General features: G+C 42.8%; 1 protein-coding gene across 2 annotated transcripts in view; it reads right to left on the bottom strand.

The window, feature by feature from the left end:
• Nucleotides 1-19,181: 19,181 nt before the first annotated feature.
• The window catches only part of PTPRJ (protein tyrosine phosphatase receptor type J), a 77,926-nt gene continuing 70,960 nt past the window's right edge, over nucleotides 19,182-26,147 (bottom strand). For both annotated transcript variants that reach the window (XM_075047940.1, XM_075047939.1), the window contains 6 exons: nucleotides 25,674-25,747; nucleotides 25,378-25,512; nucleotides 24,853-24,972; nucleotides 23,870-24,030; nucleotides 23,223-23,358; nucleotides 19,182-22,503 (listed from right to left, as the gene is read on the bottom strand). In XM_075047940.1, coding sequence (XP_074904041.1) covers nucleotides 22,345-22,503; nucleotides 23,223-23,358; nucleotides 23,870-24,030; nucleotides 24,853-24,972; nucleotides 25,378-25,512; nucleotides 25,674-25,747 — 785 coding nt within the window. In that variant the 3' untranslated portion in view covers nucleotides 19,182-22,344. The remainder of the gene's footprint in view (nucleotides 22,504-23,222; nucleotides 23,359-23,869; nucleotides 24,031-24,852; nucleotides 24,973-25,377; nucleotides 25,513-25,673; nucleotides 25,748-26,147) is intronic.

Below are 26,147 nucleotides of genomic sequence, written 5' to 3' on the forward strand. Positions count from 1 at the left end.
TGGGTTTTAAGCTATCATGTTGTACCCATCATTTGCAAAAAGTTAAGGGGACACAAATCCTTGCTTATATGGAGCAATGAGTGAGTCTGTGCAGTTTGGTCATCTGCTACTGTCAAACCAGAAGTTCAAACTACTCTGGGGGGGCTGACAGTGTTGCAGCAGGTTATGAGTGGTTGTAGGTTACTGTCTTACTGATGAAGCTTTCCCAAAGTGAGACCAATAGGCTTTCCCCCCTCTCCTTCTCCCTGCTTTGTTCCTGCATCTCCTTGCCCCTGGAAGGATCACATGAAATCTGTGAGGGAGGAAACCTCTTGTGTTCGGGGAAACAGAAGCATACATACAAGCATGCTTTGTAAACACGTAAGATTATGTTAAAGATATGAGTGGTGTAAAATCAGTATCATTTTCTTGAAGAAACGCCCCAGGAAGGCCCCAAACACTGGCTGCCCACTCAGATCAAAGTGGCTACAGGAACTACACTGTAAGGGAGGAAACGAGCTGCTCTGGAGAGATCCTATCACCCATCCATCTGTTGTGACAGTGGGTGAGAAAACAGAGAGACTAGTTGTCGCCTAGCTCCTGTTTTCTCCCGACAGCAATGCTCTGAAGATAATAATGAGCAAACTTCAGCAAGCTTTGCTTTCCAAGATGGTATTTCCATGGAGATATTCCTGAATGTCTCCAGCTGGTGTCCTGGCTATGGATTTCAGTTTTGTTTCTAAAAGGTATGATAAATACTGTGATTAAAAGCAAATAGGTTGTCTTTATTCTGAGGTGTGCAGGGGGGCGGGTTGGGTTGGTGGTGTTTTTGTGATGCATATTTCTCACACACAAAGACATTCTAATTTTGCTTTGCTTTGCTTTCTAAATAAAGCCCCCTTCTCTGGTTAGTTTTCATCTGTTCCTGCATGCCAGGCATCCTGTAATCCAGCTTGTGCACTATGGAAAAACCATCCTCACACATTCTGTGAAAGAAAGAATTTTGCTGGTGGGGAAAAACCCTTCCTGGTTTTACCCAGTTTGATTTGGAACGTGAGGAATTTGCTGGCCCTGCTTTTGAGGTGCATGCAACATGCACCAAGCCTTCAGACTGGAAAACTCTGAGCTACCTAAGGTACCTTCCCTGGTAGTGTTCATTTTCTCACTCTAGACAGTCTTCTGCTCAGAAAGCCCACATTAAATGTTATGTTCTGTATTCCCTGAAAATAAGTGCCCTACTGTTGCAGAAGCTGCAGAGCATGTGATCAAAGGATGCCATATGGGCCATTTATTAACAATGAAAAATGAATGCACCATTTGTCGGGCTGTAATTAAAACTGAAAACAATATTCCAATTTTCACTCCCGTTGTTGATCTGGCTATTTGTATCACACAGCATAAACAGTTTCTTGCCTTATTACTCCTAGCATGAATTCACAGCACATCAAGTTTACAAATGGATATTGGTAGTAAATATTTCATATTATGGTTCAATATTATGCTGATATATATGTAAGCACATTGCCTACCAGCTTCCTACTTACATACATGTTAATAGGATTATGTTTATATACATATACAGAAATACAAATTCACATCCAAACTAACACAAAACCAACCAAGATAAAAATAAAATCACTGCAGTCAGTTTACGTGTCATTCTGAATTTCAAGTGCTTTAAAATACTATTGTAATTTGCAAGTCCACATTCTAAACTAACATATTGTAAAAGCATTGTGCAAAAGCTATTTTAAACTGTCAAAATACGAATCAATGTATTTCCACTTTCTTCACTCACATCTGAATTTAAAAACAAAACATTTCCAAAGAAATGCTTTTTTAAAAGTCTGAGATTCATAGTTTTCTCTCAGATCCATAACTACAGAATTGCCAAATATAACCATTAACAAAGATCACAAGCTTTATGGTATTTTTAGTTGCCTCCTCTTCTGAGATTTTTCCACTTTTCTCCATTTTCCTCCTCAAGGCAAAAGGGCTAGAAATGCCCTTATCTTTTATCTACTCCAAGAAAACTGGGAGATCATGATCCTGGCACATTTACAAGGCTGAGGGAGGCAACTGGGGTGCAGAGCACCTCACCAGATGACTGACAGCAGAACAGCAAAACTCTGCCACGCTGTTTTAAAGCTGGCTGCAGTTGTGGCCTTCGCACTCCTGCGAGCTCTGGAGCAGGCCAGGAAAGGGCGACGCACCTGATGTGACCTGTCCTCATCCCCTGCCCTGCCACAGGGCCCTGAGCCACCCTCGCTTCCTGGAAACTGCTCACAGAGGCCACCGGCACAGTGCATGCACAAGGAACGCTCCTTGGGTTCCATGGTGCCCGAAGGGAGGCCACCTCTACCTTTGGCTTGACAGTGACAGAAGTCACCAGCATTTTAACTATTGTGGCACCTAGAGTGATTGCAAGTGCTCAAAAAATAAATAAGCAGCCTCTATTTAGCTCTTGCACAATTGCTGTCCTGCAGAAACACACCAGCAGCATACCAGTAACAGGGTATCAATAAGCTCTTTGGAGAAACAAGAGGACCATGCATTCCCCCCCAAGTAAGCTGCATCCTTCTTAGTGGTAAAGCTCTATTTCTTCCATGGGTTGCTTTCAAATGCTTCTCATTTAAACCTAAAACTAGCAGAATTCACATCTTCATACACAGTTTCCTCCCCTTTTCCTTCCTACAACAGCCAAAGATTGCAACTTCACAGATGCATGTCTGACATTAAAACAAAAAACTTTTCCAGAAGGGTGAACAGGTACCAAACTGGTATGTCAATACTATATTTTCCACAGGTATTAAAATTAAATCTGAACCTGAAAGAAGCACTAATTGAAATTCTACAAGTAAATCCCAGGAAATTACAAACACATCTATAAAACTAGAAAATTCTGTTTTGCAGATACTGCCTCACCTTCCATATAATGGCAGTGCCTGTGGTTTCTAGAAGTGATGTTTGAAATCCAATGAGTATGAATGTCAGCTTCCTGTGGCTCCCTTAGAAACCTCACCGAGCAAGAACAGAAGCAGGAGTAGTGCAGAAACACAGAAGCAAGCAAAAAAGTAGTTTAGACTACTTACAGGGCCAACAAAATGAATGTTTAGAAGACACAGCACCAAAGTTTGTCAATGCTACCTGGCACAATTGCACCAAAGTCATACTAAAACACATTTGCCGCATAATTTCTCATTAAGGTAAGGTCCTATTTCATTCCTATAACTGCAGCTGATAACAGAGCTACATGACTTCGTATACTGCCATTCCACTTGTCTTGGGAGCCAGTTCAACAAGGTTATTTCCTCCTGCAGCTGAAACACAGCTAGGAACTGTACCAAGTGAGTCTCCCCTCCTCCCTACTTGGACATAATGGGGAAAATCTTCCTTATAACTACAGCTGCAAATCAAGGCACATGTCTCTCCTTCACCTGCAAAACTTGGTCCTCCTACTCCAACCTCTTCCCATAGTTCTCAAAACATAACTAGAACACAGGTTGGAAAGACAGCTGCGGTGCAGGTGATTTTGAGAGGCTATAGGCAGCACCATGCCATCTATTTCTGGCTCCTTAAGGAACCCATTGCATCCCAGGCCAGTATGGTACTGCAAAGCTATTCCAGCCAAGGCAAATCATGAAGCTGATCAGGTTTCCCTTTGGCCTTCTGGAAGAACAACAAAGAAAAGCATCATTGCCATCAACACAGCTGTGCTAAGCACAGTCCAAGAGTATGGAAAGTTCTAGCTCAGGAAGCATTTGGGGATTGTATATAGCTTTACTCATCTTTTAAATTAATACTTTGTCTTAGCCCTGAGGATACTATATTGTCCCTGCACTATGCTCAGTGGGGATCTGTTTGCAGAAAACACTGCTACCCCACTTCCTCCCCCACCTCTCCTAGCAAAGAACAATGAAACATGAGAGAGAGGTATTTTGAACAAGTACAGTGGTAAAAGGTTGTTTCCCCGAAGCTGTCAAAAAGTCACAGTTTCCAACTCCACTCTGCAGGTTGTTAGAGTGAGACTTAAAGTATTTGGTATCACTTCTGAAGCAGCAGGTATGCTGTGCTCTCAGGATTAGCTGCATCTTTAAATATCATAGAGCTGCTGCAGTCTTAAAAGCTGCATTCCTTCAATCTGTTCTAATGCTGTGGGTCAACCATCAATTCCTTAGGTAGCAATAGTTTTGGAGGCTCTTCTAGAAATGTTCATCTGGAAAGCTGTTTGCAGCTGATGTAGGTGCAATGCAGTATCCTGCCACTTTGAGCACCACACACTTTGGGGGCTACATTAAAAACATTCTCTTCCTTAGCTCTGCCCTATTTTTGCTCTCTTGAAAGGACAACTTGCAAAACAATCCATAGCATCAAACTTCACAGAAGTTACCCTTAAAAAGAAAGGGCAAGATTAATCAGCAATTTTTAGAAGACTTGAGCAAATATTAGCAAGCAGCTCTGGTATTTTAAGTTTCCACTAGCAAAAGAATAAAGCTGAAGAAAACATTTTAATATCAACATCTTGCAGCTGTATTTTGTTGTCTCATGGCAAAAAGCTTAAATCAATGTCTTGCAGCACAGGAAATAATCAGAGGAGGAGATAAATGCAGTGTTTCAACTTAGATCATTGCAACAGTTAATTGAGCATTTTGTGACAGCAAGCAATTTACCAAGTACATTTTCACATAATTAAGCAGCAAACGAGACACAGTCCACAGGAGCTGCACATTTAATTGTGTCAGCAGTTATATTATAAAGCACTTTACACATATATATGTGTGTATACGGACCTATCTTTATATACTTACTGTGCAGCAAGGCATGGGTGTTACGTTGGTCTTGAAACAATTGCTTTACAGCCCCAGGCAGAGCAACCTTCCCCTCACTCTCATTTCGGGCAAGTCAGTGTTTCTGGAAGGTGGCCAGGCAAGATCAGATTCATCAGCCAATAAAATTGTCTAAAGCTGCCGTTCCACAGGAGACCGTTCCTCCGGCTGCAGACTCAGGAGCAGCCAATAAAGAAGAAAATCAGCATCAGAGTGCGGGTGAGCATTTTGCCCCATACTAAGGGTCTGCTCTCCAAAAATTCAGCTTTCCTCTGCCTGTGCTGCTGTACACAGTCATCCTACATGAAAAACAACTTGCACTTGACTTGCCTGGCTAAAAGAGATGCACAGCTATTCTGAACACTGACAAGGGTAAAGGAATCAGTCAAGCAGGTGCCTCATGTGCTGGGAAGCAGTATAGCGACATCCGGAGCCGCAAATTCACGCTGCTAGTGGGGGTTCCACATCAGACCTAGCTTTGTAGGGAGCGGTGGGAATTACTGCTCAAACAACCTAGCATTCACTTGAGGACAGAGATGTTGTTTGTGGTGGGCAGTATGGAGACCATTGAAATCTTACCTCGATTTTATCTTCCAGAGTTTGACCTGCTGCAGTGGCTGCATGAAGCCATTCTGTCCTTAGACCCACGTGTTCGTCCTGGACTTCATTGCTGTTCGGAAGAGCCCTTGATTTCACCCTGCCAGTCCTACAGCAGCAGCAAAAAATCTCAGCATGCAAAAAGACTTCACAGAGGTGGCAGTCAGGGCCGGCTGACATCTCGGGATATCTGGAAACCTTAGGTCTTACCTTTACTAGGAAAAAAAAAGTCAGTCTATGTGTTAGCTAACCTACAGTGAATCCTAAAGATGACAAAGCATTTGTTGCAGTTATGCATGTTATGTCATGAAAGGCCTTAGGAGGTCTTTACTTCTAAATTAACACTATGAGGAAGACCAGGCCTGTATGTCACCAGTCTGAAAATGTGTATTTTAACAGCAGATGGCCCGTTTTGCTATGAAATCCTAATAGAGAAAACACACAGGTGGTCTCTGCACACTGTTTTGCTCCCTTGCTGGCATTTACCTCTCCTAACTTTGAGGTAAAAACTATCTGGATATGTTTCCAGAGACGTTTTGTACCAAGGTGCTTCATCTGCAAAGCTGACTTGCCACCCAATCTGAAGGCAGTGCAGGCCAAGGCCCATGTTTCCAGCATCATTTATTTCAGTCTCCTGATACAAGTGAAAAGAAAATACCATCCAGTCTTCACCAGTAACATTACTTACCCTCACCTATATGTATTAGAGAACAAAGTTGTCTGTAGTGCAGACAACCCCTTGGAAAGTTAAGATTTTGCAGAAAGCTACACTGCATCTTGAAATGGGAGGGGTTTCTTAATGAAAAAGCAGATGGTAAGGAAAAAAGAGTTGCATTAGAATAGGGTCAGCAAGACTGTTATTAACAATAGCCACTTTTCCCTTTCATGTGCCGTTGCCTTTAAGCTCCTGTTTTGACATGGATGTATTTTCACTTATTTATGTGAGACAGTGCTGCTTCTGCTCTCTTTACATGCTGATACTACAGCCTTTGGAGGATCACAAACCAAAGATGTTACCCCCACAGTTCTGAAGGCTGTGTTACACTGGAGGAGCTGGAAAAGAGGCTCCTAAAGAGCTAATGCTAGAATCAGGCAGCACAGAGGCACAAGCCTAACTGAATTCAACAGCCTGGACTTTGTACTCTGATCTTGGAAAGCTACATGTGCAAGCATTTATGATCTGGATTTTCCTTTGATGTAAATTGGCATAGACACACACCAATTCACACAGGGTTTTCTTCCAGCTGGGGATCTTCTGCTATCTTTGGAAAACATGGGGTTTCATTTGAAGCCACTGTACACTACCATATTGTCCATTCAATGGCAGTGCTGGGCAGGGAATACACGCCACTCTGAAGGCAATTACATGCTGGGTGCTCCCTCAAAGGCGATCTTGGTGCTGTGGAAAGAGGCTTGTCAAATAGTAGCTTAGGAAAACAGTGTCTTGACTGCAAAGAGGAGCAGGACATATACTTACTGGAAGCAGCTGTCTTAAGGAGACTAAGGGAAACATGACAAGCAATTGAGGAGCCCCCATACCTTTGGGAGTAGGGGAGCACACAGCCAGCAGGAGGCCAGGACCCACAGCAGTGGCATACAAAAGAAGGGGATGCCAAGCAGCTTACTACAGCACCCTGCCTCCAGGAACTTCTTAGTTTTCATATACCTAACAAAAGAAAAATCAGTCGGCCAGGCAGCTGTGCTGTATCCCATCCCACTGGCAAGCATTGTGTTGATTTATTCTGCAAGTTGCACACATTGCACTAGAAACCCAGTAAATACCTACATTTTCTCCTCCTGTGCATTTCGAGTGTGGTCAAACTGCACAGAGAGCTGCTGACACAGAATTTGGTTTATCATTCACCATAAACTTTAGATTTGGTGTTTAAATGCAGTAATGGAGAGCATTTTCTAAGCTGCTTTCTACACATACTTGAGGTGGTTTTGGCTCTAATTAATTTGGAACAGAGCAGAGAGTTCAGAAATTTTCCTTTTCTCTCTCACATGCCTGTGTCCCACTTTATTTTTAAAGTGGTAAGACCCATCTAGATTAAGGCACTAGGAGGAGAAGGGAGAGGAAGAAAAAATCTAGCTGAATTAGAGGGAGCTGACAGGGCACTTCGTCATCACAATTGTGTGCTTAAAGCTTTTCAGAAACCAAAACATGAGTGGCCATGCAAATCAGTGAGTCATTGCAACAGCTGAAGGAGAAAAACCCTGGAGGAAAAAAAAAAAGAAAAAAAAAAAAGAAAGAAGCAGAACTCTGCTCGCCTGCTGAACCTGCTCACTGAGGAGTTTCCATAGCATGCTTGTGCTTTGCCTGCCATAGCACATTTTTATTCTCTTTAGTGTATTTATCCTTAGGATGGCTTTGTGAAGTAGGGCGTCACTTCTGGGAGAGTTACATTACTTTCTTACTACAGGGAGAGCCCAGCAGCATGCAGGAAGCCTACAACACTTCAAGGAACTGAAGCATATCTTTGTAGTTACAGCTAAGGCTGTTGAAACTGCATTGGGCTTCTCTGTAACGCAAGATCAAAAGCTGCTTCCCTCTTCCCCATCCCTTCCAGCACCTGCATATGCAACTGCATCTGTGTGTCCTCAGTGAGGGGGTTGTGCAGACTAAGCCTTTTAACAGCAGTCTCCTGTTTTCACATATTTTATGAGCTCAGTATTTGCATGTTTTTTTAATATTTATATTTTTATAGAGAGAGAGGACCTTAATGTTTAAAGAGAACATATAGCTGTTTTATACTCAACCCCTCACATCTACTTTGTGCACAAGTGACAGCGGGACAGTGTCACTTTCCATAGTTCTACGCTTTCTAGCAAGGAATGATGAAAGACCACGTATAGGAAAAAATAGTAAAACAATCAGAAGAACTCAGACTATTTTTCCCCCACCTCAAGTTTAAGCAGTCCCTGCTTGAGGGTACTATTCTGTCAACTCCAGAAACACAGAGAAATCCAAGTGCAATCCTAGGCAAAGAAATGCAATACCCACCGGAAACCATGCATCGGTCCTAGAGTAAAAAAATGCAGCCTGCAGAGAGAAACAGAAAATTATTTCCCTGTGTATTGTTTACACCTGTGAGAAGTAAGATACCCTCTCTTGGAGCAGGCAGGTCAGCAGGCATGACACTCAGTGGCCTTTGCTTTAAGGGGGAAGGCTGCTTTGGAGCGGGTAGAGCTTGGAAGGAGAGACAAGATGAAAGGACTGGTGTTTCAGTAAGCCCTCGTGTGAAGGGTGCAGGAGTGGTAGGAAAGGCTCAGTGCTCAGCTCCTGGTGGCTTCACACAATCCTACTCTGTGTGCGGCCCATCATGAGCAAAAGGGATGAAGCCAGCTCTGCCAAAGCTGGGGTTTTTGTGTGTCAGAGTAGCTGTACCAGCTATCTGTAACAAACACCTTCTGTGTATGGTGTCCTGTGATCTATCATGACAAATACCTAGCTTATTCATTAACAAAGGAAAGGAGACCTTAAGTGATTCACAGTGAAAAAAAAAAAAAAAAATGTTTCTCAGAACTCACTTTGATTCAGATGAAGCAATTTTGCAAGTCTAATAATGCAGCTTTTGGTCTTTAGTGTTATTTACAGGAAAACTGAATTTGAACAGACCTGCCAAGCTTGTTTAAAAAAAGGAAGGGACTGGGTTTTTTTTTACACGCACCACCCTGCCCCCCGCTTAAATCAGTTTGACACTGCTGTATAGAGTCAATGCCCTGTGGCTGGCAGACTCATTACCATCTGTAATGAATGTAACATCTTAAATTATAAATAATTTATGTTGCAACAGCAAATACAGTTTGGAAGGAAGAAGACATTTGGGGAAACTGGGATCAGAAAAGGCTAGAGTGAGTGAACACAGGCCTCTCTGTTTCCATGGAATTACAAGCGTTACCCTACCCACCTTAACTGCAATCAAACTGCAACCCAAATGACTGGGCTGACTCTCAGCACGGGAAATATTCCATCAGATTATCAAATAGGAAAGTCTCGTACCAAGCAAGGACAGAGATCTCCCAGGCAGGGAGAGTGCTGGACTGGGACCCAGCAGGAATCAAATTTATTTTCCAGCTCAGTTGCCGATTTCTGTCCCACTCTAAGCAGAACCCCTAACTGCGAGGGGGAGGAAATCCATATAAATAAATGAAAAATTTTAGCAAACAGCTGTTCTGGCATAAATACCTTGTCACATCCCATTTTATGGTTGTTGAAACAAACTTTACGCATGCTTCCTCTGCTGTGCTTGGACTAATTTATCATGCATTATGTATGTTGCTCCATCTCAGTGTTTAATTATTCATGAATCCCTCCACCCTCACCCCCTCTCCCCTTCCACTTGCACGAGGATCAATCAGCACGACTCATCAACTCAAGCCCTTCATTGCCACCAGCTCTCAAGGGTGTGAGCCTGCAGCCTGGCCCAGCTCTGGGCATTGCTAACTTCTGCCAGAGAACCCAAAATCCTGCGTGTTTACTGACCGGTTTGGTTCAGACCTCGGGAAGGCGTAGAAGCACTGTATTAGACTAGGAAGCTGATGCATGGAAATGTCAGCCTCCCTGTGGGCTCCCTAACAACCTTCCTGGCCCTCAAGACAGTGCTGTGGGCTGGGGAGAGCCTGGCGTACCCCCAAAAATGCGGCACAGCCACCGACACGTGCCCCAGAAACCCCCAATGTGAGATCCAAAACAACCTCCCCTCAGCCCCCAAAGTGGCGGGGGGTCCAAGGAGCTGCCTCAGCATCCCCTGCTACCTGCTCCAGGGCAATGCCAGCCCCGGAGGGCCCTGAGGGCACTCGTGCCTGGGATGGGACTCCCTGTTTCTCTCAGCAACATTTTCACTTCATTTCTATTTGAAGGGAAATGTCTGAATGAGGGAGACTTACCCGCCGGGTGACACAAGGGCCAGGCGCAGCCTCAGGGCTGGGCGACAGCTGCGGGGCCGTGCCTGTCCTGTCCTGAGCAATGGAGGGAGCGGGGTAGATTGGATGTGGCGGCCAGGTCAGACGAGGAGCCCGCACCTAATGGCTGTGTGGTGGTGAGAAGGCCCACACCAGGTGTTGGTGCCCTGGTGCTGGCAGCGGGGGGGCTGCGGGGCGGCCGCTGTGAGGAGAGGCGGCCGGGGGCTGCCCCGCGCTGGACCCAGCCGGTTCCAGCCGGTTCCTCAACGGCCCCACCACAGGGCACCGCCCAGCCCGACAGCCAAGACGGTGGCACCTCTGGGAAACCGGTCTCCAGAAAGGGCAAAATGCCACACAGGCAGCGAGGAGTGAGGGACAGAGTGTGAGGAACAGCCCTGCCGGCAGCCAGGCCGGGTGGGGGAAGAGGGGCAGGGGGAGCTCGGGCGGCTGGAGCAGGGATCCCCCCTCCAACCGCCTGGGGAGGTGTGAGGAGGGAGGGCGGAGAGGGACCGTTATGGCTGGCCACAGCCCCACTCACCATCACCCTGCGCCTCCCCAGGCAGACCCGTTGGGAATGAGGAAACAGAGTTCAGCCGGGGGTAAAAAGGGGTGTGTGTGTGTTTTAATTTGTCTTTGTTTCTCACTATCCAAACCTATTTTAATTGTCAATACATTAATTTTCCCACGCTGAGCCCATTTTGCCCATGATGGTAATTTGTAGGCAGTCTGCCTGTCTTTATTTTGGCCCATGAGCTTTTTTATCTTATTTTCTCCCCCATCCTGTTGGGGGTGGGGGGGAGTGGGAGAGCAGTTGGGTGAGGGGCTCCAGCCAGCCAAGGTCAACTCACTGCATATTATTAATCATCAAACTACAAGTCTTGTACTTGTTCTTTTCTCTCCTGTTAGCTTTGTGATTGTCTGTCCACTATTTATTCTTCTTTAGATTTGCTGTACGTGTTTTTGTGGCCAATATGGACAATTTCCTTGTGTATTTTTCTCTCTCCAGCGCACTCGGGTTCTCCACATCTCTGCATCTCAAGGTACGCACCCTCAGGGTGGCAGGTACATCTTTGCTTCCACAGTAGTACCACCTCTGTGTTTAGTCCAGTGTTTTCAGGGCACTCTTATGTATAAACCCATGGAATAAGGTACTATGTACAGCACAGTAGCTTTTTATGTGAGCCCGTATCTTAAAAGTTGTTTGCAACTGTCAGTGCCACAGGAATTCTTGCTGTAACTGATGTATACGCTCAACCGGATTGTGCATGAGAGCCATGAAGACTTCCTTAGAAGAAAACCTTTGATGTCAGCCTGGTCCTTCCAAGTCAGCTCCCCAGCGTGGAAGTCCTAGGCACAGCTAAACTCAGAAAAAGTAAGAAATTATTACTGGCTTCTATAATTTAAGTACTAGGTACCACTGCTTGCATTTTATTCCATCCGCCATTTCCAAAGAGTCACAAACAGATTTGTGTTAAAAACCCCGTTTCTCCTCCTTTTAGTGACAGTGATGTGCTGCAGTGTAGAAGAAGTGTAAATCTGTTGTCACCACTGTTCTGCTGGCCCAGCACCCTCACCTGCGCTGTACTGCAACTTCAGTTAGCACAGAATGCCCCAGTCAGCATCACTGGCAAATGCATCAAGTATAATGTGCTTTTTTTAACTTTTAAGGCTTCCCCTCCAGCTTGCATAACATTACTCAGCTGATCTCTTAATTTCCTACATGCAAAAATTGACCTCTTTGTTCTGAAACCACACGGCTTTCATCTGCTGCCAAAGGGGAATCCATCTGGGTCCCAAGACTTCCGCCCTTTGAAATGAGTCCTCCCCACACCCGTTAGCAGGCAGCAGGCCTGCGGCCACATTCAGGATGCCTGCCTGGTTTTGGTTTACCAGCAGAGCAGGGAGGATTTGGGACAGCAGGCATACTCAGGCTGCTCACAAACCCGTCCTTGCAACTAAAACGGTTGGCTTCCAGGGCAGAGGGATTTGCCCAGGTGTAGCAAGACCCTAATCACCACCGTGTTTTCTGTTTGCTTTCTTCCCTTGCTGTGAAGTTACTTAGGAGTAGTTGGCATCTCATTTAACTCACGAGTTATTTTGGGTTTTCCCATCCATTCCAGCCGTATTGTATCTCCTGTTTTCCTGTGCTGTGGTTCTGCTCGGCGCGGAGGGCCCTCAGCTGCTCCTGGGGACCAGCCCATGACATGGAGACAGAGCCCTGCCAGCTCCTTTGCAAGGCTGGCAAGGCACCAGCTCTTGCTGGTGAAGAGAAACGCTGCTCTGTCCACTGTGACTTCTTGGGCTGGCCCCTCAGCTGCTTTTGCATAGCAAGAACCAGATCCAAAAGCCAGACACATCCTCAGACAACTGATTTACCCCAAACAAGTCTTCCCCCACCCACAGTCTTCAGCACCAGCAAGTCCTCCTAGCCTGACGGTCACGCCTGCTGCCTGTGACTGCGCAGCTCCGACCCCCACCTTATGTTTCAGTTTTATTGCTAAGGTTATTTATTGCTGTAATTAGTCAACTGATTCGCCCATATGTGAATATTGAGCCATCCTGAGACTGTCACTTCAAAGGACTTTTGTCAGATTTGTCACCAATAATTAAATGGTCTCCACCCAAGCAGACTGTGCTTTTGATCAAGAATATGCAGTTTGCTCCTGACTGTGGGCCAAGGAAAGCCATGATTTGATCACAGCACTGGCAGATGTCCTAGTGAGCAGGAGAAGCTCACTTTGTTATGCTTAGCAGCTCCTAACTTTCAATCATGGGAAATCATAATTCGACTATTAGCATGTAAGAATTTTCCTTAGCACCAGCACAGTTAAAAGGCCACTGTCAGCTTGGAGCATGATGCCTTCCCTATGGAGGCTGATAAGAGACTCCACACTAATCTCACCCTGCTGTTTGCCTGCTGGTTTCTGGTACAGTCCTAGGTTATTGAGATGTTATATTCATTGCAACGGAATTATTTAACTATGTGGAAATGCTTTATTTTTCCCCTTCTCTGTTGTGCGAAACAAGAAGAAAAGGCACTGCACCATCACTTCTGTGAACATTTGGAGTATACACCTGCAGCAAAACACACAGGTTTTCCCCACCAAAGCCCCTCAGCTCCAGCACAGCAAGAGTGCATTCTGCTTCCCCCAGCCCATGGGAAAGCGATGCAGCCCCACAATGCAGCTGTTGGCAAAGATGTCAATTCATTTAGCCAATCTTTTTTGTGGTATTTCATAGGTGATTGTGTGTCTTTGTTAATGATACCAACATTCATTGTCCAGGCTTTGAATCGTCCACAAACCCCTCTGATGTTACTCCCACTCCGCCCATGTTGCTGAAGGGAACTGCTTCATTGTGCAAAACTGCCTTCAAATGTCTCCTAAAATTTTTCTATCTAAGAAGTCCAGAAAACGGTAGACAATTGCAAATGCTACTTATTAGGGTGACTATGGTCATCACACTGCTGTCTTGTGCCTCATGCTGCTGCTGGTTATATGTCCTGCCTCTGGTCATATCATTGAATGCAAACTCTCATCAGAAGATGGTCCTTCCCTCCTCAGCAGCTCTGTCCCCAGCCCAGAAAGAAGCCAGCTTGACGCTTCCAGAGCCAGCCTGCCTTTTCCAAAGTAAACTAAACAACAAAGTCCTTGAAAGTTGAAATGTTCGCTGAGGGAAAGCCCAATCCCAGGAAAAATTGCAGTGTCATGTTTTCTCTGAGGGCAGAGAGAGCAGCCTCTACAGACAGTGGTGCTGGTGGTTGTTTTTTCATATAGATTCTGGCTCTACCTAGTAAAAGCATTTACAACATATTGATCACTTTATGTATAAATTGCAACTATAATAGTGTTTCATCTAGAACCAATTGACCGTATTCTATAGAACAATACTTCCATGTACTTCTAATATCATTTAAAGCCAGTGACTCTGAGAGAGCCTTAAGGCTCTGGTTTGGTAATAACATTCTGCCTTCCTCAGACTGATTTGTAAAGTATCAGCCTACTCAGCCATGCATTCTTACCTTGCACTGAAGTAACTTCGCTAGAGGAAAAAAAAAAAAAAAAAAGATATCTAACTTCTGGCTGTGGAATGGAAAGTTGAGTACCTAAATACACATGATGGATGGCTCAGTACAATGCTCTTCAGAAAAAGCATATACTTTCCACAGTTGCTTAAAATAAGGCCTTAACTCAAATCTATAAATTAGATCAGAGAATACTGTGGAAAAAATACATCTTATGTGCGTTGACCTATTTCAATACCAAAATCTACACATAGAAGAGCTATCAGTGTTAGGATAACTTGTCTTCGGTTCTACATAGTTCAGGTTACAATCTGCCAAAAAGTTTAAAGGGGTGTTACTGATTGACATCCAGATATAATCAGATTCCCTATTCTCTGTCCCACCATTTTCTATCTGGGTGCTTAGTTTTGCTCAAAAAAAAAGTAAGCTCAGTTTGCCAAGGCCTTGTGCAAGCTGTTTGCTCTGGGTATGCCTCCGTTCCCTCTCTAATCTGACTTGCAAGGGTAGGGGAGCAGAGATAAGATCATGTTCCACTGAAACTGGTGCTTTCTTTGGATTTCTCAGGGCTTCAGTCCCCTTGACTACAAAACACATTTTAGAGAAACAAAAATGGAATATACTCTTAGATCCTGATTGAAACAGTCAACGTTCATTTTTACTTTAAACTGCTTAAAAAAACATGTCCAAATGGTGAAAAATAAAATGGAAAGAAATTCCCAAGAAAATTTTTTTTCAGGTACTGTGAACTGTTCAAATCTTTGTTTGGTGGCATTTTTTAAAGGCAATGCTCTCTAAAACCCAAAAAAGCTCATTTTCAAAATACCAAGTGGCAACATTAAGCGTCTTAATAGAAATAACATTACTGGTACTAACGTGCTGGCAGTGAGCTTGACAAATGAAAATATTGATGGTCTCGCTGCAGGTAACACTATGAAATCTATTTTGCTGGCATCTTAGTCACATTTTTAAGATATCATCATGCAGAGGAAGAACAATAGCTTTAGACATGGTTTATTATTGAATTACAATGGTTTTAAACATTGGATTGACCCTTATTGCTCAGAAATTTTTTCTCTGTATTTTGGTAACTGACCTCCAGAGCTCAGCTTTCCTCCAGCACATGCCAACCTGGCCTGTCACTGTCAGCACTGGGTGCATCGGTCAGGGCAGGGGGCAGCAGCTGAGAGCCGGTCAGCCTGGCCAAATCCTGCTCAGAGCAGATCTTCCACAGGACTGGTACTGATATACAAGCATCGGAAGTTTGGATGTGAAGTGTTATTTCTAGTTTTGATTTATTCCTCATTCAAAAGCAGAAGGGTTTGTAAGCAGCTGGGTAGTTGTAGATACATCTTCTGTAGATTTAGAGCATTTGCTGAAGCTCCCTCACACACCCATCTCCATTATAGCTGCACTCATAAAAAACCTATATATCACTAGAGCTTTGCATTGAAATCTCGCTGTATTTTAGGCTAGAGATGGAAGAAGCCAAAGTAACTCAGCAGATGTTGCTGGATGCTTTGAAAGGTGCATTTAAAACCTCCCCAAGGACTTATGCAAAAAAAGGCATGGAAGAATCACAGTTAGTGTTACACACACACACATAAACAGATCCATTAACTGAAATAGCCTTTTAACTGTTATTCATATTGAGCAGTATGAGCAAGCAAGTCATTGTTTGCTGTCTTTATTGACGTATCTGCACTGTGTTTAGCAATCCTATAAATCCGTTATTGCTGGGAACAGCTGCAGAGCAGACTGATAAACTGGGAAATGAGCACACAGTTGATAATGCAGAATAACCAGCTCCAGGCTGGTTGGAGCCAGAGCCCTTACACCTCAGACTACACACACCATCAGAAAATGTTTAAGTCTCAGCAAGACTCAAGTGTAAGAGCACTTACCAAGGAAGCAAAGGATTCTTTGGCATTGTCAGGCTATTGCTGAACTTAAGAGTTTCTGAAAAAAAGTCATCTGAGCAGGTGTACAACACTCTACAGATGAGCATGAGGTACCTAGCCCCTGTGGAGAAGGCAGACAGCCTTACACAGGCACGGTGGCCTGGGCTTAACCACTGACATGCACCAGGGCTGGAGGAGACATTAGGCAGGGCTGGAGAAGACAGGCTTTGCACCTACAGAGTGAGGTGAAGGAAGGGGAAACAGCATATGCGGTGGAGGGAGGTTATCAGAATCTGGGAAGGAAGTAAAAAAGCGAGCAGCCTGGCAGGAAAAGCTTTCCCTGGAAAGAACGTTGGTATCATGTGCCATCTGGAGGCTTAAAGCAGAAATGAACAGACTGTATTTCCTTTCTGGAGACAGAGCAATCACACCTTTTGGGTAGTAGATACATACCTTAATCAGAGCTGACATTAGATCAGCCTGTTTTCCTTCTGATAGTACATTCCCAACACTGGAAGCACCCTATCAGAAAACTGCCAACATAAAAAAAAAAAAAAAAAAAAGTCCAGAAATCTCTTACAGAGGATAAATGTCTTCTTGCCCATCCTGCCCTGCATTGAAACAAGGGGAGAGACATGGCAAGGTGCATGGAGAGTGCTCTGTCCCTAGCACACTACAGCTTGTGTCCCTGGAAATCTTCTTGTAAGCACTATTAATACACTAGGGATGCCCACAAAGCACTAGCATTACATCCAGAACATCGTTCCAAAGAATCTTGCCTTTCCCCTAGTCACTTGGAAAGCTGGAAGTAAAAGGTGAGTTAAAGTAACTCACTTCAGATCAAACTAGACTACTTTCGCTCAGTGAGAGGGGCTAATTTGCTAGCTTTGCTTCTGGCTGTTAGGAGATGATGTCTATTAATTTAAAATGAAATAAACCCAGGAAAAGCAACTTGAATGAATAAATGGGGTTCTGCTAAGTAACAGGGACAAAGAACAGGCCTGGATCCTGAATCTTCTTCTTCAAGTCTATGAAATAGTCTGAGGGGCTCCCAGCTTCTCCTCCTTGTGAGGTATACAAACAGCTCCTTCCCTCCAGCCAGCAAAGCAGGCAGGAAACGGCTCCTCGTGGTGCTTCCAAGTCAGGTTTTCTGCTTCGTTTGCCTCACAGGCAGGAGGCTGGCATGGGCAGAGTTTGCCCAGCTGGAGAGGAGGGAGAATGGAATGAAGCACAACACTGGAGAGACACCGTTTGGTATCAACTCTGTAAATGCTTCTGCAAAGTGCTGAAAATGGAACCATTTAAAGCCAGAGCTTTCAACAACATGATGTCTTATGTGAAGAGCTGAAAGGGACTCCCTGAAGCAGTGCCACAATAACTGGAAAAAGGAAGTACAGTACCTTCTCTGGTGGGTATGAGAAGTGGGAGAACACTGTACCTACCTACCTCAGAAGCAAGTAAACTGTTGATTTTTGCTTGCCCCTCATTCTGCCCCTGGACAAAAGTGATTGCATCTGCATTTTTTAATTACTCACATCACCCAGGAGCTGTTAAGACCTAGCATCTTTCCCATTGCTAAGGAGCTTTTTCTTTTTCCTTGAGAAAAGCAGAGTGTGCAAAGTTTTCAGGTGTTTTTCCCTTCCAAGCTCCCACTTATGACCCTCTTCCGCAAGAGCATCCACATCTGTTCATCTCCAAACTCCATTTGCTGCCTGATAACACCCAGCCGGAAAGGGCATGCAAGGGCAGCAGTATTTCTGGCTACATCCCATTTATCAAGGAAAGAACAGGACAGAAACATTGTGTCCTCTCCTCTCTGACCTCCACCTTTTTAATCTCAAAGACAGTGAAACAAATACATTGCAAGACCAGGTATGGAATGGGATTTCCAGATACACAGGTTCAGCTCTACCCACCTGAACAGACTAACGCTCCAAATGACAGCCAGAACAGTTGGCTTTACTTAAGTTCTAGTATTTCAAACCTACGTGATTAAGAAAAAAGAAGTGAGAAATTTTGCTCCGTAAAAGTCTCCCTGAAGCTGATTGCCCCTGGCAGTGGTGGTCGCCTGCTGCAGGTCCTACACTGGGAGGTTTGTTGTCACAGCTTCTCTTCTGCAGCATGAGTCTCACCAAGAGCACTCGGACAACCATCGTGTGGCTGGCACATGCTCCCACTGGAAGACGATGAGACAATCACGCTTTGCTCCACCCATCTCACCATTTCAGAAAACACAGCACAGTCACCATGGAGGATCACAAGATTTTACAGTAAGTGTCAGCACCCCGTGATGAACAGGAGAGCTGCTGAGTGCCAGTATCACCCTCCAGGCATGTGATCCTCCTTGGGGGTGGTTCAGATGGCAACCAGGAATGGAAACTAAGAATTTTAGAAGAAAGGGACTTAACTGAGGTAATTTTACATGCATCTACAGTCAGGTAACCTGTAATCAAGAAGCCAGCTGTAACATTACAAAGATATTTCTGCACCCCCTTCTATCATTGCTCCCCGACAACAGAACATCTCCTTCAAGGGGTAAAAAAGTCCTCAATTTTGTTTTTCTGGAAGTAAATGAGTCCTAGAAACACTGGTCCTCCCCCAAGGCTATTTCAGCAAGTGGAAATCTTTCGATTGACCTTGATGAAGGTATTGTTTCTTTAATTGGTACCAAGCTCTTCATTTAGAGAAATCACCCAACTGCCAGGACACATTAGCACTGGGCCCTGGTCCTGCCAGGCAAGTCTCAACAACAGATTAACACCCTCGCAGGGAGCCCCAATGACCATAATACACATCCCACTCAAGTGTCACCCTAGAGGATGGGAGCCCACTTTCCTTATCCACTATAAAGCCCTTCTAAATGAAATGAGTATTTTGGCAAATTGATTTTATTCAAAAGGAACCAAAAAGAAACTCCAAGAGAGGAAAAACAAGACAAAAAGTGCTCTAGGATGATGCTTTTTAATTGTTATTTTTATATCTTTAAAAACAAATCAAACCATTAAAAATATTATAGACATGTGCTGAAATTTCCTGTACAACAGATATGAAAACAATAAAATTTGTACATCATTTCAAGATATTGAACAGTCACTTATTTGAAACACATCAACTTTTCCCTTCTTAAGCAGGCCCCAAATGGGGGAAAAAAAAAAAAAAAAAAAAAAAAAGAGTAGAACAGAAATGCAGGAGATGTAACTGCCACACAGTGGAGCTTTCAGCCTGAAAAGCACATCACTTTAGATAAGCAACAGCGAGAAAAAACACTGACCAAAGAGACAGATCTTGGCAATTATAACACAGAGAACATCAGAAGGCAGGGAAAAAATATTTGCAGGAATTCAAGTCTTGACCAAGACAGATCCACAAGGTAGTAGAGCATTACCTGTAACCTCCCTCTTCCTGCAGAGATACCCTGTGAGGCATGCCTGACTTACTCACATCGACACTATGGCCAACTTTATGTTTACAACATTTTAAACCTTACCAACTTCTTCCACCTACACCTGGGATCCGCAGGTCATTTACTTCAAACTTCACTCTCTTCTCACAATGAGTCGGTTTTGGGAAAACACAGTTGTATTAAAAATGGATACTCATTAGATGACAAGAGAGAATTTGGCACCTGCTTCCAACATCAAAACAATTGGACAGATACATTTGTCTTCTATAAGACAATCTGGGTGTTGGTTAGGCAGAAACACATACCATTCTAGCTAGTTTTCTGATGTTCTGCTGCAATATAATGCAAACACATGACCTAGCATAGAAGATTAATCTCCCTCTCTTCGGTGCTATACAAAACAAGGGCCTTCTGAAGCAAGAGAGAATTCACGACCCTAAGGCAGCAAGTTCTTGGGAGACCTGGAAAAATACATACTGGCTCTGTGCTCTGCACAGATGTGCAGTAATTAAAAGATTAAAAGAGGAAAAAAAACCCCAAAAAACATGACTGTAAGGGGCAGACTTTCCTCCCTCCCAGCTCCTTTGGAATGGTTCTGTTTGGTCCAAGTGGTTTATCTTTGTTTGTCATCTGACAGCAGCTTAGGAAGAATACTGGGTGAGAGATCCACTATGTGGACTGCCAGTTTGGATGGAGTTGGGCAGGATCATTAACCTCGTGGGTTTTTTTAAAATTTATTATTTTAAAAGTATTTCAGAGAAAGAGAGGAAAAAAAAAAAAGATATTCAAGAACCCACAAATGGCTGCTACAAAAACAAACAAACAAACAAAAAAAACACAAACAAAAAACCCATCAAAAAAACCCACCCAAAGCTGAAGCACTCTGTGGTTTGTCCTCCAGTTTTACTCACACACAGCACACCACAATTTCACACCAGGTTGTAAAAAATTCCTCTGGATATCTGTAAAGTTACAGTTGTGCACCAGGAATTCCTACATTTTCCTTCAGCTGACAGTGAACTCTGCAAGGTTGCCAGGTTCCACTGTAATGCCACATATACTCCTAGTATCTGTAGCTTTTTCTGACAACTCTGCTACAACAAACCAACCCCCCCCAAACAACAAAAAAAAGCAGCAGAATTCCAGGGACTCTGGTTATTAAACCTTCATAAGATTTTCACCGCTTTATAGCTATTCTATAGCATTATTCATAAACTTCATATTCGTCTGCAATGCAACCAGTGCAATGATCCGAAGACCAAAAGACACCCCCCACCCCCCCAGCTACTGTAGAAGTCCTTCATTGGTAATGCCTTCGTAAGTCTAACAGTTATGTACCAGCAAAATAAATCCAATCTAATCCTTGACTTGTAAAATCAGCAATTAGGGGTTTTCTGCTTGTTTGTTCTCTTTTTAAATGGACCAGTTGAAACGACAGCAGCAGTATATTGCAAATAATTATAAAACAACTACTTTAGATCAATGAGATGCAGGCAGGTAAGATGTGTCTCAGTTTTGAATGGCTAAAAAACCCGAAAAATTGGTCTTTAGAGCAGAAATTTTATGCAATTTGTTTTGGTAGAAACAATAAAGCCAGTCAATCTGTTTGGGAGTGCTTGGACACTTGGAACCTTAGTTTTGACATTTTCACAGATTTATATATTTGAGGAAAACCAACAACAATGATAAAAAGACACCAACCTGAGTAAAACTCTATTAGAATAGAGTGATCATTATTCAGTAAATCATATATTGCACCTTTAAATAAATCATTATAAATTGTATAAAAACAGGAGTATCAGCCAGGAACAGGGAGGAGCTATTCTGTCCTTCATACACACCCCCACACGCCCCCGCACACACATTCACATATTCACTTGCTCAGTTTTTTTCCTATAGTTAAAGCTCAGAGTGGCAGACCACACTCCTTTTCCTCTAACAGAGGCACCGAAACATTAAGGCAGGGGATATTTGTGGTGAAATGCAAAAACAAAGCTCACCTCCAAACTTCTGGACAGTCCTGCCAACAGTGCAACTACAGTTAAGTTTGACATAAGCCTTATTTAAAAATCTGTGTTCTCATTAAGAGTTTCAGTACAAAAATAGAATCTCTGCTGTTTTTTTTCTAGAGTAGCAACTAGAAAAGGCACAATTTCCAAGTATAAATGTCCATTTGAAGGAGCTGTTTGTACTCCTTTTCTTTAAATAAAAAGGAACACAGAAAAAAAAAATCAATCACAGAGGCACATATCTATTAGCTAAGTAACCAGATACAGTAGATAAAATATGTTCCTGAAACTTATAATTAAATATATTAAAACAGCCCACAAGCCTGGTGTCTGTAAATGAAATCATATAAAGTTGTAATAAAAAGCTTGTGTTATTAATATTTAAATTCTAGTTCACCGTTCATACTGCAAATGCTATTTCACCTATCAGTACTGTTAAATTCCCAAGAAAAAGCAAGATTCCTCTGTTAACTTTAAAGAGTTTTCCTTGGGTTTTTTTGTTTCGTTTCTTTTTCTTTTTTTTTTTTTTTAATACCAATCTGTGGCTCCTCTGCCAGCATTGTGTAGATCACATCTTCGAACGTGGACAGAACTGGAGAAGCCAGACATGAGACGCTGCACACGATCCCGGAAAACATGAGTAGAACATCTCCCTTTCCTATGCGCAGCTAACACCTCCTGGAGACACTGTGCTCCTTCCAGGCTATGCGTGGTAGCCATTCGCCTTCCCAAAGCCTGGCCCAGGTGTGAAGTTTTCATAGATTGCCATTGCTGTCATGTTTTGGTAAATAAGATCGGTTTTCTTGTCTTTCTGGGATCTAATAATATCCATAACACACTGGTTTAGGAAGACATACTGGTCCTGATGGGAGAAAAAGAGAGGGTAATACATTTCTAGAAAATACCAGATTTTGGAATTAATTCTGCTCCTGAATATAGGCTTTGGATGCACTGCATTGAATGTTATCAGAGTATTTTTTAGAAGTTGTATGTATAGTTCATAGAAAATAGGGCTGGAAAGAACCTCATGATGTCATCTGATCAACCCCCTGTAAAAAAACAGGATCAAATTTACTGTCATACCTAACACCCTCTTAAAAGACTTTCACAATGGAGATTTTACAGCCTTTTTCAAATCAGCTTAAGTTAATCCACACAAATTTTGGATCAAAGTGATAATTTCAGCAGGAACATGTGTGTTCCTGTAGAACACAAAAGAAAAGATGCACACCAAGACCACTTGACTCAAGACAATTCTGGCTCATAGGTATAAGGACAAAACTCATATGGGTAAAACAAGCTGCAAAAAAATCTTTTCCAGATTTTGATTCTTTCCAGCTGCAAATGTCAGTCCTACAAAGCACTCTGCAAAGAGATTGATTGGACATACTACGGTCCCTGGCTGCAACTACTATTGTGGGAAGAGATGAGGCAGGAAGGAGGGAAGTTAAATAAAAGCAATTTCAGATTGCTCCTTAAGTATCTTATCTTCCTGTAATTCTGAGCTACGTCTTGAGTCCACCCTTCCTGGATTATTACACACATTTGAAAAACATGCTGCTGGATGAAAGACAGCCTTACCTCAGTTTGCACCATTAAAGGTCGGTGCATGCGAAGATCATACACCACTCCGTATATATCCACAGTATTCTCCATTTCAATCTGCTGAATCAGGCGGTCAATGGCAATGAACGTCCCTGTCCTCCCAACACCAGCACTGCAACGACACAGGGAAGCTATTTACTGCTTTCTCTCAACCACCTTCTCACTCACCAGTGGCCTGATGAAAAGCCAGTGAAGCTAGTAAGATGCTTTCTATTCTTTCAGTGGCACAGGTATTAAAAGCCTCTGCAGCCCAGACAGGTGGTTCTTACCAAGAGGGAGGGAGGACGTGCTTCTAGGCTTCCCAGCCTTGAAGGTGCACAAGATTACATATAAAAGCACTTGAAAAGGCAACTTTTTCAGCTAAGTTTGCCAGGCTAGGAGAGACTGTCTATTCTAATGAAATTTTGTATCACATACTTTGCTACCTACATAGCATTGTTTCTGAACCAGGTGGCAAAGGTTTTAATTTGGCAGGGTGAATAGCCCATGTCCTTAAGCAAAGAAACTTTTTTTTCTTTCCTTTTTTTTGTTGTTTTTTTTTTTTTTAAATCGCATTGAAAAAGAATTGTTCTTAAAAAAGCCATAAGATAAAAGTGTGTCTAACACAAACACGTTCTTCCTACCTGCAGTGCACCAGAGTAGGAGAGTCGATTGGATTTTGACTGCTGTACTCATGAACAAGGTGTCTAAAGTTGATGAGAAGGTCTGTTGTCTCCGGCACTCCATGATCTGGCCAGGAGGTGAAGTGGAACTGGCGCACCGTGTGGCTCTCTGGTGTGTTGGACTAGAAGAATACACATTAAAAAAAAAAAAAAAAAACAAAACCAAAACCAAAATAAAATTAAAAAAAAAAACAAACCACAAAAACCGGCTTCAGAGGAGCAACAGTAGGGCTTCCTGCTGTGGATACTGGGCAAAGCTCAGCTTCATTAAAGATGCCTGTTACAAAGCGTGCAGTAATTTGACCAATGATATTTCAATTTCCCTCTTCCTTCTGCTCTGGTAGAGAATACTTTGAAATAATTTCCATTTATTTTTCACTTTACTCCAAGATCATCTCTGCTGTATTACATTTGCTGACAGAGATGGGGCTGTTTGGTCTACCAGGTATCACAAGTACCTGCATAAGCACAAGTTTTGGTGCAAGTCTCAGGGAAACATGAGCTGCAGGATCACCGACGGGGCAATCAGTAATTCCCATTAGCAGGCTGGATTTTGCTGGCAGATCTCTTTCTGCCACAGGGAGGGTCTTACTGACAACTCATTCCCACCTCTGGCTATGTTACCAAAACCCTGTTGTGAGAAGCCAGAACATATGAACAAATGCATACACGGAAATATCACAGGAATCTTCTTGTCAGTAAGTAGCGTGAAAGATTTTAAATCGCACTTTTAGCAGAAAGCAGACCAATACATTCAAAGCCTCAAATTAAAATAAACCACTCTTATCCTTTTCCCTCAGATAACTTTGAATTTGATTAAGTTTTAGTGAAATTATTATATTCTGTCACTCCAGTGTTTCTTGACATGTGAAGTCACAGTGATATGATAAACCACTTCTACAGATATTTATACACTAACAACTAACAACCAAGGGGGTACGCACCTTTTCTACAGTGAAGTCCCTTATTGTCCATTCTGGAAGGACAATCTCTGACACCATTGTCACAATAATGTCACCATAGCTCTTGGATTGTTTGTCTGGCCAGTATTGCTCACATTTTGTCTAAGAAGAGAGTTACAAGGTGAGACACACAGCAATGAAGCAACTGACTGTTAGTTTTCTAGCCCCCACCTGACGCAGGGCTAGAAAACACGTCACCCTTCCCAATGGCCTAACCCAGGGCAGGAGAAGCTCTACCAAAATCATTCTTTAGGGAGAAGAACCCACCCTTAAAGACAGCAATACCACAACCCTCCTGAGACAAGCTATTCTGGTAGTCAGCAGATATAAAAATGGGAAAAAGCTTAAAAAAAAAATAATTTGGCTTATTTAATTTAGAAAACAGTCTTCTAGTAAGTGGATGGCTGTTAAAAGAAAGTGGTCAGTCTCCATCCTACTAGGGCAACAACAAAATTAGAAGAGATCCAACCATCTTCAAGAGACAGTTCAGTTTTAATAAAAACATACCCGGGCTTGTTCAACACATTTTGTCAACATAACAATAGAGTAGATATTCTTCTCCCAAATCATGCGCCAGAAGTCTTCTATAGTATTGGGTAAAGGACCCTGTGCAGCAATAAATGCCTTCTTTGAGTTATAGCCCTAAGAAGGAAAAAAAAAAAAAAAAGAGAAGAAAAAAAATATCACACACACACATGGATCAATGAGACATAAAAAGCCCATTTTGAACATCATTATGAGCTGTTAAGCCTACATCATAAAAGTACACATTATATTTCATTTCAACTAATGAAGCAACTTACAGGCATATAGTTTGCATTAATATAATCATCAGTTGCAGAGCTTTGATCTGAAAGTTTAACACGAGAAATATCATCTGCAGAAAGAAAAAAAATAAAAGAAAATTATGCATTTTAGAACCAGAACCTTTCAGCAAAATACTGCTTATCTAATGCACGGTTTCTAAATGAAAGGTGTTTTAGAACAATGTGCATTTTAGGAATAAGAATATAACTTTAGGAATCATAAATAGCAGTAGTTTAGAATTTTTATAATGAAAGCCTTCAGAAAAATGAGTAGCCAGGATAAAGATTCAGAATATTCAACACAGGTTTTTTGGGTTTGTTTTGGGGTTTTTTTCCTCTTTTTTTAAAACTTGGTTTGGTTTTGCATATCTGTATTTTTTTAAGCCAACACAAAACTATGATTTTCATTACTGGAGAAAAATAGGTAATTTAACTAAAGTTTTAATTACTGGAGAAAAATAGGTAATTTGT

The sequence above is a fragment of the Buteo buteo genome, chromosome 16 (genome assembly GCF_964188355.1).
Source record: "Buteo buteo chromosome 16, bButBut1.hap1.1, whole genome shotgun sequence".
NCBI lineage: Eukaryota > Metazoa > Chordata > Aves > Accipitriformes > Accipitridae > Buteo > Buteo buteo.